General features: G+C 41.4%; 1 protein-coding gene across 2 annotated transcripts in view; it reads right to left on the reverse strand.

The window, feature by feature from the left end:
• Positions 1 to 7,331: 7,331 nt before the first annotated feature.
• The window catches only part of FBH1 (F-box DNA helicase 1), a 134,628-nt gene continuing 127,958 nt past the window's right edge, over positions 7,332 to 14,001 (reverse strand). For both annotated transcript variants that reach the window (XM_075345329.1, XM_075345330.1), the window contains exons 20-21: positions 11,078 to 11,209; positions 7,332 to 7,764 (exon numbers count right to left, since the gene is read on the reverse strand). In XM_075345329.1, the coding sequence (XP_075201444.1) occupies positions 7,594 to 7,764; positions 11,078 to 11,209 (303 nt within the window). In that variant the 3' untranslated portion in view covers positions 7,332 to 7,593. The remainder of the gene's footprint in view (positions 7,765 to 11,077; positions 11,210 to 14,001) is intronic.

The raw sequence follows: 14,001 nt of genomic DNA on the forward strand, positions 1-14,001 counted from the left end.
ACAAAAGGTCCTCCAAAGTTTGAATGGCCTCCCTCTTAGTACAACTGTCATGGCCATGCAGTGGTACATTTCTGTTATGACATTTCTTAAGCAAAGGAAAAAGAGGTATACCGTACAGGGATCACCACACAAATTAGAAAAGTGAAAAAACTTTATTTGTATACACAAGGTGGACAAATCCTGGCTCAAAGAGCGACAGGAGCACACAGTTGGACAACTTTAAAAACAATTAAAAAGCCAAAGAGGCATCAATCCCCAACAGACCGGCGTCCAGAAAGGATGTCACAATAATAGTATTATACATATAAGTAGGTACAAAAATGAAACACTCCTTTCTAAATATAGTTGTTATCACGTTCCCTCTCTCTCCCCCTATTGTGTAATCACATACCCTTCCTCTCCTTCTATTGGACAAGACAGGTAAATCTCATTGGTAAAAAGAATTAATGCATAGAGAAATGATATATGAGCTCAGATGGACAAGTGTCCCATATGTTCAGCATACAATAATGTGCAATACAGCATACTTTTTCCTTCTCTTCTATATTGTCTATTTAGTATACCAAGAGATCCCTATGGGTGGTGCCCTTCTTACTTAGATAATTTGACATTTCTTAAGCACCAACTTCTGGGAAAAAAATGTAAAGGTCCTTCATGGCTGTAAAGAAATTGAATGAATTGGTTTCTGAGAAGGAGAGCCCTTTGGAAAGAATTCGATCTGTATATTAGAAAAGGTATGTGTGGACAGATTGATTACCAGGAGGCTCCTAGTGTCTTTTTTTTTTTTTTTTATTAGGAGCTTGTTGTTTCATTCATTGAAGTCTGGTTATAAGTCCTGTGATCATCGAACCTGTTCTAGTCTCTATATCATCAGTTCCTGCACGATTTGTATATTTGAGGTCATCGCCAGAAAGGTAAGATTTAAGTGATGCTGATCGGGATTTCTGCCTGGAGATTAAACTTTGGTGCTGAAATGTCTGCACCAAATTTACGTCTCCTGGTAGAAAACCGCACCTGTGCGTTGTTTTGCCAAAAGATGCAGATTTGGTGCTCAAATGTATACATCAAATTGATGCACCAAATCTGCATCTTATGGCAAAAAATGCATCAATATCGTATCAAAACCGCATCGTGCTTACATGCGTTTTTTTGCCAGCCGATGCAGATTTGGTGCAGGAATTTAGTGTATAAACTGTAGCACCACATCTGCATCTCTGGAAAAAAAAAGCAGTTTTCTGCCAGGAAATGCAGGTCTGATTGAATGAGTTCACCTGAGGTGAGATCACTGCATTCAATGAGGTCAACTGAGGTCAGTTTACCTGTGGTCACAGGTGGGGTACCGTGGGAAACTCTAGCTGTGACCGCAGATAAACTGACATCACCGCTTTCAGCTGCATCTCAGTCAGTCTCTGTCTAAAGCCACAGTAAGAAGTCACTTTTTTAATGTGTTCGCTGGCTGCGACTTCAGTATGTAGCAGAGCCCGGATTTTCATGCGACCTTGTGTGGATTACATTGGAATCATCAACATTAACAGAAATAAACACTTGAAATAGATCACTCTGTAATGACTCTATATAATATATGCGTTTCCCTTTTTGTATTGAATTACTGAAATAAATTAACTTTTTGATGATATTCTAATTTATTGAGATGCATTTGTATCTGTCAAGGCACACAACGTGACGGTTTTATATCATATCTTTGAAGTGACGGCATTTTTAACATATCTTTGCTTGTATTCGTAACCATAACCCACAATTTATATATTGACAAGAGACCCTCTTGCTACCCCCTCCACTACTAGATTTCTTAAAAAGAACCGGTCATCAGGATTATGCATATTAAAATAAATGTCTGGTCATAATGGTGCTGTTATACTCTTTCACTAGATACCTTCAGTGAAAAAATCTGGATCCTGGTGGTTGTTTAACCCTTTAATGACATATGACGTAATTTGTCTGTCATAAGTCTGCTCCCTGCTTTTGATGTGGCCTCGCAAGTGGAGTCTGCATATTTCCTGGCAGATGATGGCTATGATATTCAGCAACTATATGCCTCAAAAAAGCACGGGAGGAGCGTAGCTGTTAAAAGTCAATCCAGCCATATTTAATGTGTGCAGCACAGGGGGGGCACGTCGATCTCTCTCATCAGTGCTCTTACAGTGATCACATGACGCAGAGGTGTTGCCATGACAGCCAAGTGTCTGCTGAAGACCCCTGTGTTAGTTATCACGGTTCTCCTAGGAAAGCCAGCTCGTGGCTTGTGTTCATAAGAGACCGTGATTTCTCTTTACACAGTAATGACGTGGCATTGCTGTATATAGCACACCAGCCCCCAGCTGTTGGGTTTTATGCACCATATATTTGTTGTGCAGTTTCTCCTGAGTACAGAAATATTCCATATGTGGTGGAAAACTACTGTTTGGGCGCACGGCAGGGCTCGAATGAGAAGGAGCACCATTTGGCTTTTGGAACGCAAAGCTGGCTGGAATCAATAGTGAACGCCATGTCATGTTTGAAGAGCTCCTGATGTGCCTAAACAGTGAAACTCCACCACCCACAAGTGACCTAATTTGGGAAAAAAGACTCCACAAGGATTTTAACTAGATGTGTGGGGAGCACTTTGAACACCCCAGGTGTTTCACAGAATTTTATAACATTGAGTCGTGAAAAATAAAATCACATTATTCTCACAAAAATGTTGCTTTTGCCCCAATTATCTTATTTTCATAAGGGTAACAGGAGAAATTGCACTGTAAACTTTTTTCTCCAATGTCTCCTGAGTACAGAGATACCCCATATGTGATGGAAAACTACAAATAGATGCATCAAATGTCATGAAGGGGTGAAATAGGAGGATACCGACGAAAAGCCTCAGACAGAACTCACGGTAAGACCCAACTGAGCCACTGACGTGAGGATCAAATGCAATTTCAACCTGTTCTTACTGCCCTAGATAAGTGGAAACAATTTATCCTGCCCCTCGCAGAAGAGATATGTGATGATCTTATAGAATCTCATAGTTTAATCAGCTTATGTATTGCAGGAGAAACAAATATTTCATTCATCAATCACACTCCTGTAAGGATGGATACCATGGGTAAGACCACAAGTCCAAATTGCTTCAAAGGTCTTTTTTTTGTCCTGCTGATTTCTGGCACATAATGTGGGCATGCTCTGTCATATCTGAATATTGGTCTAAGGTAATAATTTTTATGCCTACAATAATGGAGCAATCTCATCCTAGAGAGCAGTTAATTTGTCTATTGTGGGGCCATTTCTTTTCATCATATATTCCTTAAAAAATGTTTTTAGCTTAGAAAACAATATGGATGGATAGAAGGTCACCTAGAATAAATACCTGGATAAAACTCAAATACTTATACTTCCTATCAGAGATTGTTTTTCAGACAAAGAAAATGTCTTAAGAAATTACAGCGTGTTTGGAGTCGTAGTTGTGGATCTGACCCTACCATATTATCTTTCTCCTGATTTAACTAACACCATTAAAAAAATTGACCTTGTAGTCCCCTTCTCCCTTCCCTTCTTACCATTCTTTCTTATCCAGGATATGTTTTAGTGGCTTCTGTGTAATCTAATCATTATCCTTACATTGCTGTTATTCTCTTTCCTATCTATTTGCTGTAGCAAATAGTGTGTCCGTAAAGTGATGGTGTACTTTTGACCGGTCACAAGAAAGCAACAAAAGAAGATAGAAATGTGAACTCTGCACCAAATAAAAGGAAAACTCCCAGTTTCATACCTATTCAGTGCAGTCCGATGTGGGCTTCATTTGTTGCCCTATATACATCCAAATAATATTGAAGTTCTTGCAACACACAGGTAAGGACGTCTGGTGTAACAGAGTGAATGACATCTATGATTCTCTGTTTTAAGTGATTAATGTCGTTGATACGTTCAATGTACACATGTTGCTTCACATAACTCCAAAAGTCAAAGTCTAAGGGCGTCAAATCCGAGGATTGTGGTGGCCATGACTTGACAGAACCCCTGCCTATCCACCGCTTGGGGAATGTTCTATGCAGACACTCACGAACAATGGTGGCGTAGTGTGGAGGAGCGCCGTCTTGTTGAAAGATGACACCTTCTGGAAATTGTGGCACTGCATACAATTCCAACATGTTAAGATAGGTGTTTGCCGTCACAGACTGCTCCGCAAGAAGAAAAAAAAATGGGCCTATCACCTTATGCATCAGGACACACCACATGTTCACTTTATGGGTGTTACGTTCGTACTGAATGTAGGCATGAGGATGTTCAGCAGCCCATATTCGGACACTATGGCGATGAACATGTCCACAGATATGGAAGGTCTCCTCATCGCTAAGCACAATCTTCTGCAAAAATCTTGCATAATTGTTGATCTCATGAAGCATATCTGTAGTAAATGCGCATCGTCTGGGTCTATTCACCGGTTTGATAGCATGCAACAGCCGCAATTTGTACCCCGTAAAACAGAGAAGTTTCTTTAACACCTTATGAACTGTAGTCTTGCTTAGGTATAACTGTCGAGCACACGCACGCACAGAATTTTTAGGGCTCCTTGGGTAGCTACCCCGTAATGGCCTCTACAGAATTATCACTGACTGATGGCCTATCAGAACGGGTTTCTCCACCAAACTGCCGGTTTCCTTCAACTGCATATCCCACCGAGTAACGTTATTCCTATGTGGTAGTGCTTCGTTATAAACGCGCTGATATTCACGTTTCACTATGGTCATGGATTCGAATTTAGCAAGCCACAGAACAAACTGAACTTTTGTATATGCATATACAAGGTGGCCATAAAATAAGGTGTTTGGAGCCATGTGCAGACTGACCTAGTGGACAGAATTAGATGATAATTAGTATGCATGCTATTCAAGGTATGGGGAAACGGAAGGCATCTTAAAAAAATCTTATACCAAAACTCCCCACCAGGTGAAAAAGTGGAGCTGTACAGTGAGCGCACCTTGCAACTCAGTCTGCAAGATCCTGTCTCTTTACTGGATAGTGCGCTGTTAGTGCGGTATGTTTTACTTTTCATCGTTTGAAAGACTTTCTCACACGTAGCGGTCCAATGGCTGTCAATTCACAGAGACAGATGATGACACGTTTTGAGGCAACAATGTTACTGAGTGTTCAGCCACGGCGTGGGCGAGAACTGGTAAGCAAAGATATTGTGGAGGACATTGCCACTGCCATCGTGGAACAGGGAGCAAACAACCCTGCCGGGAACAGCAGTGCACGCAGTGTTTCCCGGCAATTGGGGCTCTCGTACAGCACAGTGTGTAAAGATCTCTGAAAGATCTTGCGGGCATACCCATACAAAATTAGCCATCATCAACAACTTCTGCCTCGTGACAATGATACCTACATGACATTTGCATTCATGTTTCTGGCGAGAGTGGAAGTGGATGGCAATTGCCCATGGAATGTTCTGTGGTGAAATAAAGCGCATTTTTACCTGAATGGAACGGTGAACACACAAAATTGTTGCATATGGGCTACTGAAAATCCGCATGCGGTAGACCGGGTTCCACTGCATTCACCAAAGGTAACTTATGTGGCTTCACCTCATCATTCATCCTCGGACCATTCTTTTATGAAGAAATGAGGTCAACTCAACTGGGGTTGCTACCTGTTCCGTGACAGCAACGAGATACCAGACAATGCTGGAAACGACCACCTTCATGCATGATAAAGCAGCCCCTCACATTGCAAATTGTGTGAAGAACGTTCTGCGTGCACATTTTCTCGATGACAGGATTTTGAGCTGCTCCTTTCCTAATGTATGGCCACCGCCATGATCTCAATCATTGTGATTTTGGTTGTGGGGACACTTGAAAGAGCGAGTTCATGACGGAAATGTTGACACCCTTGCTGACCTCAAAGACCGCATCATTTTGGAGGTGCGCAGCATCCAATTAGACATGTTACACGCAAGAATCGAGCATGTTCTTCATAGGATGAACATGATCACCATGCATGATGGCAGCCATATTGAACAGTTATGCTAGTCTGTGGAACAATTGTGACATCTCCAATTATCGGCACACTGTTTTTGGGCTGGTCGCTCACTGTACAGTGCCTCTTTTTCACCTGGTAGGGAGTTTTGGTATAAGATTTTTTTTTTAAGATGCCTTCTGTTTCCCCATGCCTTGAATAGCATACATACCAATTTTCAGTCAATTCTGTCCACTGGCTCAGTCTGCACACGGCTTCAAACACCTTAAGTTATTTTATGGCCACCTTATATGTTTTTATTAACAAGATTGTGATCTCTCTCTGTGTAGTGTGGTCATGTTAGGTGACATGTTTTTCAATCAAGGAATCCTTTTATAGACTCCTATGCCTTACTATGTTGTAATGTGTTTTTTTCCTGAAGATGAGGTTGGAAAACCTTGAAACACTTAGAAAATAAACTGCAAAAATCATGTCTCCCCTGTATCCCTTCATGGACAAATTTCAGCAGCGCAGATAGGAGGAAGTGGAAAAAAAAGTGTGACTTCAATGTTAGGCCATGTGCACACTGAGTATTTGATGAGGTTTTTTTTTTTACATCAGTATTTGTAAGCCAAAACCAGGAGTAGGTAAAATGCAGAGGTGGTGCCCTTGTTTCCATTATACTTTTCTTCTGATTGTGCCACTCCTGGTTTGGCTTTCAAAAACTTAGGTAAGAACTCACCAAATACTCAACGTATACACACGGCTTTAAAAGGAAATCGGTCGGCAGATTTTTGCTTTATAATCCAAGGGCTGCATAATATAGGGCAAGAAAGCCTGATTCTAGCGATGTATCACTTACTGGGCTGCTTGGTGTAGTTTTGATAGACTCCTTGTTTGCCTGATACATATGTAGCAGTGCTAAGATTTCGGAGCTGTGTAGGACACCGTCCACACCTGACTGACAGCTTCCACTGTACACTGCATTGTCAGCAAACTGCTAGTCATTGGTGGGCGCAGGATTACACAGATTACCCTGACTGGTCTGCAGGTGAGACCTAGTCTTGCAGTGATAATTTCCTGCTAATAAAATACTGATTGTATTGAAACTACAGCACACAGCCTAATAAGTGACACATACCTGTAATCAGGCTCATGTGTCCTAAATTATGCTGCTCTCAGTAAAGATGGTAAAAACCTGCTGACAGATCCCTTTAAGTAATACAATTTGTCTATTCTTTCTCTTGTATTGCGTAATACCATCACTTAGTGGTTTAGTTTTAGCTCTACACATTTTTCTTTCAATTAAACAAGTTAAACAAATGAAAAAAAAAAACCAAAAAAAAAAAAAAACCTAACAAATACCACATGAGTAAATTCAGCTTAATTCAGGTTTTTAATCAAATTTAGTAAGACAGGCTGTGCATGGCAATGATAGGTTATTAGGACTTATAAAAATAAATTTACACTTTTAATTTTATCAAAATAACTAACTATCCACATAATTTTTTCCTATATGATAGAGTAAGTCAACGGCGTGACCGAAGAAACAACAAATACATGAAGCGCAATGTTAAAAAGCATATAGCAGATGGCCAATTTTTGCCAAGTCATTCGTTAGCGAGGTTGCCAGCACCAGCGACTCATTTAAATGACTTGGAGAAGGGCGGCATAGTGCCCGGGCAGAGAAATCGTCTCCAGTTTAACATCTATATTTCTCAAAATCTCGGGAGAGATCATCAGTTGTGTTATTGGACCGACTCTTTGCAGGGCACAAGCATGGCAGATGTAGCCTCCGTTATCTTCACTTTTGTCACTCTGCACAGAAAAAAAAAAAAAGTCTTGTTTATGAAATCAAACATGAAGATGAATGTGTGCTTATTAGTTAAACTTGCATCAGCTCCCCCCCCCCAAAAAAAGGGGGGGCTAAAAAGCTCCACATGTAAATCTACCTTTAAACTAACACATCTAATATTTTTTTCTTCTTCTCAAGGCTAGGGCAACATAGGAATATGGCATTGGCCGTGACACAAGTTGTGCTTCCAAAGATCACCATTTGACTTTACTGACTATTATGAAAAGTAAAATGTGTGGCTAAATTTACAGAAAGTCAGTATCAACCGTTATACTCATGGTAGGATAGGTGTAAATAAATATATTTAAAAAAAAAAAAAAAAAGTTCTTGGAAAGCCTATCTAATCTATATATCAATTATAGGGATACGGCTCACTTGGTTGCGTGTTGAGCTAGGCACAGGCAAGTGTTTTAGTAAAACGTCCGGGATGGATTATATAGACTCCATAAACTGCTCTGGATAACAAATCAAAACAGCCTTCTCTGGCACAAAGTGAAAACATAAAGCAAATAGTCCATACAATAGTGCAGGTTCTCCAGCACAGAAGAACGTCCAGCTCTTTCTTATTCCTTAACAGAGACAAACACTGGAGGTCTGCACACACATGGTCAAAATTGTTGGCACCCCTCGTTTAATGAAAGAAAAACCCACAATGGTCCCAAAAATAACTTAAATCTGACAAAAGTAATAATAAATAAAAAAAATCTTTGAAAATGAACAAATGAAAGTCAGACAGTGCTTTTCTGCTTCCACAGAATTTAATAAAAAATAAGACTCATGAAATAGTGTTGGACAGAAATGAGGGTTCCTTCCTTGACTTAATATTTTCTTGCACAACCTTTTGAGGCAATCACTGCAAATGATTCCTGTAGCTGTCAATGAGACTTCTGCACCTCTGGACAGGTATTTTGGCCCTCTCCTCAAGAGCAAACTGCTCCAGTTGTCCCATGTTTGAAGGTTGCTTTTTTCAGACGGCATGTTTCAGCTCTTTTCAAAGATGGTCAATAGGATTTAGGTCAGGGCTCATAGAAGGTCACTTCAGAATAGTCCAATGTTTTCTTCTTAGCCATTCATGGGTGTTTTTAGCTGTGTGTTTTGGGTCATTGTCCTGTTGCAAGACCCATAACCTGTGACTAAGACCAAGCTTTCTTTCTCACACTGGGCAGCACATTTCTCTCTAGGATCACTTGATAGTTTTCAGATTTCATTGTATCGTGCACAGATTCAAGACACCCTGTGCCAGATGCAGCAAAGCAGGCCCAGAACATAACAGAGCCTCCTCCATGTTTCACAGTAGGGACAGTGTTCTTTTCTTGATATGCTTCATTTTTCCGTCTGTGAACATAGAGTTGAAGTGCCTTGCCAAAAAGTTCCATTGGTGTCTCATCTGTTCATATGACATTCTCCCAGATGCTTTGTGGCTTGTCAACATATAGTTTGGCAAAATGCAGTCTGTTTTTTTTATGTTTTTTTTTTTCAACAATGGAGTCCTCCTTGGTAGTCTCCCATGAAGTCCACTTTGGCTCAAACAACGACGAATGGTGCGATCTGACACTGATGTTCCTTGAGCCTGAAGTTCACCTTTAATCTCTTTAGAAGTTTTTCTGGGCTCTTTTGTTACCATTTGTATTATCCGTCTCTTTGATTTGTCATCATTTTTCCTCCTGCAGCCACGTGCAGGGAGGTTGGCTACAGTTCCATGGATTTTACATTTCTGAATAACATGTGCAACTGTAGTCACAGGAACATCAAGCTGCTTGGAGATGGTCTTATAACCTTTAACATGCTTGTCTATAAATTTTCTTTCTAATCTCCTGAGACAACTCTTTCCTTTGCTTCTACTGGTCCATGTTGAGTGTGGTACATACCATGTCACCAAACAGCACAGTGAGTATCTGTAACCCTATATACAAACCCACTGACTGATTACAAGATTGTAAACACGTGATGGTAATTAGTGGACACACTTTGATTTAACATTTTCTTTCATTAAACGAGGGGTACCAACAATTTTGACCACGTGTGTAACTCCATACAAAAACACTAATGAATTCACCTGGTCTTTCTTATGTCCAGTATATCACAAAGCGGGGTGGGAATACGTGAGCAGCCAATTTCACTCATCTCTCTGACTGCTCATAAACTTGGCCCGTGTCAGCTCCATTAACCCTCTCAGTACTACAGTATATGTACTGTAGCTAGCTTTCAGGCTTACATCACAGACGATAACCACCTCTGTGGCACATATCTTCATTCCATGACGTGTTCAGCGGCCATCTTAGACTACCTTTAGACACACACTTTATTGCTTCTTTTTAAATATTAAACTGTGTTTGAAACACAAACACAAAATGTAAGATATTTAAAAATACTCCTACAATTAAAGGGGTGATAGAAACAGAGTGCCGGCGCTGCACTCGCCTCTCCAACAGCATTCATCACCCAGGATCTAGAACATCTTCAGAGGGGACGGCAATGCAAGAATCTAGTAAGTAACTGCAATGCCGCAATGTTCCAGGAGGGGTGATGGATGCCTCGGAGAGTGAGTGCAGCCCTTGCCTTCTGTGACGTCACGTTTGAGACTTCTCTCTAATGAAATGTCAATGGAGGTACAGTAAAAAAAACAAAAAAAAAAAACAGCTATGCAGAATTGTATAATAAAAATAAATACAGAAAAGCTTAGTGTGTAAGGATGGATATTTAGAAAATACTTTTAAGGAGCTGAACTACCCCTTTAACCATTTGTCTCTAAGGGCTCATTCAGATGACAGGGATTCTTGTACATGACCAAAAGAATGATTTCTATCAGTGTTTAGTAAGTGTCATATTTTACCATCAGAATTTTATTCTCTAGCCATCGTAATGTTAAAAATAAAAAGCTGATGTGTTAGTGAGCCCTTAAAGTGATAAAAAGATGGATTATCTATACAATTAGACGTTGAATTAACCCTTTTGTAGTAAAGCCCATCTAAAGCCTGGCACCTGTAATGCCTGAAATACTGAGGATTATGAATAGTTCCTATTCTTCAGGGACCTTCTAACCAGCAGCTTTCTCTCAGCTGGAGTAAGGAAGATGACAAAGTTAAGAATTGGCAGAACATAGCACAAAATGATCCCTCCTAATCCGGTACTGGGGAATAATGTGCCTCACCAAATAAAGATTTCCAGAGGAAATGTAATATCTGTGGAATTAAAAAACGGGTTATGGAACTTCTTTATCACATAATCTGTGGAAAGCAGCGTATATGAGTAATTAGAAATGGTGCAATTTCTTACGTAAGTGATTGGCAATTTTCTCATAGTCAGGACAGTCTGTTCAGGGATGGAATTCTTACAATGCGACAAAACACAATGTACTGGGCCGTCTTTCAACATCTGACTTGACAGCTCTGCTTTTAGGGAATATTCCTAAAGTAGGAAAACGTTAAACAGGTCAGCACACTTGAATAAAATACCTAGCAAACAAAGGGTTAACGATTCAATGCAAAGTAATACAAATCATTGACAACAATTGGTGAAAGCATTCTCAATTTGTAACATTTTCTACACGCTTGGCTAAACCTTTTGTACAGTACAGTGGAACCTCGGTTTAGGAGTAACTTGGTGTGCGAGTATTTCGCTATACGAGCAAAGCTTGCTGTAAATTTGTAACTCAGTTTACAAGCAATCTTTGCTGTATGAGCAAATACTCACCGCACACACTTCTGGTTCCGTACTTTCACTGCGCTCTGACCCGCTCTTGTAGTCCGCACAAACACACAAAACACACACACACACACACACACATTATACTCCACACATTATGCTCTACTTACCTTCTGTTCCCTCGCCGGCCTCCTGGTTAATGTAGTTCGCCGGTACAGGATGTGTATGGGGTAATCATCGCGACGATGGAGGAACTTCCACTGTCAGCCGCTTCTCAAAGGCAGTGCGCTGAGCAGTCAGAGGCAAGCGGCTTATGCCTTTGACATCAGCGCGCTGGCAGCGGAAGCTCCAGCATCGGTCGTGATGGTTACTCGAAACACATCCTGTACCTGCGGACTACAAGAACCATGAGGCCGGCTATGGAACGGAAGCTAAGGTGAGCATAATATGTGTGTGTGCGTGCGCGCGCGTGTGTGTGTTTGTGCATGTGTGGAATGGCACAATAGGGGACCAGGATGGGACATTGAACAAGTTGTGGAACAAATTGTCTGAGCTTGCATTATTTCCTGTGAGAAATTTTGCTTTGCTAGACGAGTAACTTGGTTTACAAGCACACTCCAAGAACGGATTGTTCTCGTAAACCAAGGTTCCACTGTATTGTATATACAGATGTGGCTAGACTGTTTGAGACTTTTTGAGATGGATACTAAATTTGGTTTTCAGAGTTCTCTACTTCTGGGTTTTTAGATCTTTTAATTGGTAGTTTCTTTGGTTACACAAGTACAATTATCAGCATTTCATAAGCTTTTATTGACAAATCACGTTTATGGAAAGACTCAATATTTATAGAGTTGACAATTATTTTTCAAGATTTCTGCGATTCTCCTTTGCATGCTGGATATCCGCTTCTGGGACAAATCCCAACTGATGGCAAGCCATTCTTGTCTAATCACTGCTTGGAATTTTTCAAGATGTCAAAGTGAGCAAAGCTGAAGAGGAGTCAAGGGAGTACAGGATTAAGCCGACCTCTCAAATTCTTCCAATGTGACAGCTCTATTCTCAGCACTTTCTAATCATGTAGGAAGTGAAACAAGAAGGTCAGATCTGTATCCGTACATCTCACACACTAAGAAAATGAAGCTATGATAGGGGGGTGTTCTCTCTTTAGTACGTTTCAGCCTGCATATGATTGGACAACTCATACATGCCGAAGATGTACACCTCCTCAGTGAAAACTAACTAACTAACTAACACCACCACCCACTTGGACTTAAAAGGAATCTGGGCATGTAGGTCACAGAAGCTGAATAAAATGATACCTTGATGCTAATCCCGATGCCTTCTCTGCTTTCGCCTATAATTGGCTCCTCAGATTTCCGCCCTGGCCTATCAGATCCTGTTTTTCACTGGTGGATTTTGGGGAGGGGGGGTATTGAGCTTGCCACTTGGGAACGGGAGGAGATTAGCCTTCCCTGAGCGCCATTGAAGATTGTTCAGTGCCGGTCCCATTGGGAGGATGGAGATCCATGCAACTGCGGCATTTCCTTAGCTCCCTTCCTGATTTTGCCCATTTTGTTAGCCACCCTATGGAATTTGAGAATTTGTGCCTGGGGGAGGGGGGTGTTGCAGCACTTCCTTTCCCTGGTATATGTAATGTTAGCCAACCCGGAGGATGCCCCTCCCCCGGGGTATCTGCTGCAGTGGGAGAGCGATCTGGGACTCACCCTGTAAGTTGCGCACAGGGCAAAACCTCAATAAGCTCCAGGCTTCAGGAGTCTAAATTTAGGCTGCTGGCAAGGTTGTATAGGGTCCCAATCAGATTACATAAGATGTTCCCCGGAGTGTATCCCTGCTGTTGGAGGTGTGGTGCGGACGCGGGGGAGTTTGTAAAGGTTTTCTGGTCCTGTCAGGCCTTGCAGCGGTTCTGGACCTGGTGTGGGGGAAGTAATCAGACGAGTGACAGGTATGACTCAGGTGTTGGGTCCGGAACTGTTTTTGTTACAACTGTCGGAGTCCTCAATCACCACCTATAAACACTCATTGTTGCACTTCCTGGTGATGGCGGCTAGGTCGTCCATCCCTTTAAAATGGAATTCTGATGCTCCCCCCGTCCTGGCACTTTTGGCCTCTAGGGTTAATGATCTCCTACAAATGGAAGATCAAACCTTCTCGCTCTACGACAGATACAAGCTCTTCTATAGGACTTGATTCCCCTGGCTGCAATTTAAGTACTCGGATGACTATGCTAACCTGTTCACGGATTCATAGGCTTTGGCCTTTCGGGCTTGTGTAATTCTGCCCCTGAAGGAGTCAGCCCCCTCCCTAGCTGTTTCCTCCCTTTCTCCTTTACATGTTTGTCAGCTTTCCTCCTTTCTCTCCCTGGGGGGGGTCTCTTCCCTCCGCTGTTAGGGGATTCTTGGTTATGCTCTCTTTCCTTCTAAGGGAACTTTTCATGTTAAAATTTAAAAATTGTATGGACCCATCTCATCGGTTGGGAGGGACAGTTTAAGTGTTCCTGTGTGTGGTTTGTGTTTGATCTCAACGTTATACACATT

This window comes from Anomaloglossus baeobatrachus, chromosome 4 (assembly GCF_048569485.1).
Source record: "Anomaloglossus baeobatrachus isolate aAnoBae1 chromosome 4, aAnoBae1.hap1, whole genome shotgun sequence".
NCBI lineage: Eukaryota > Metazoa > Chordata > Amphibia > Anura > Aromobatidae > Anomaloglossus > Anomaloglossus baeobatrachus.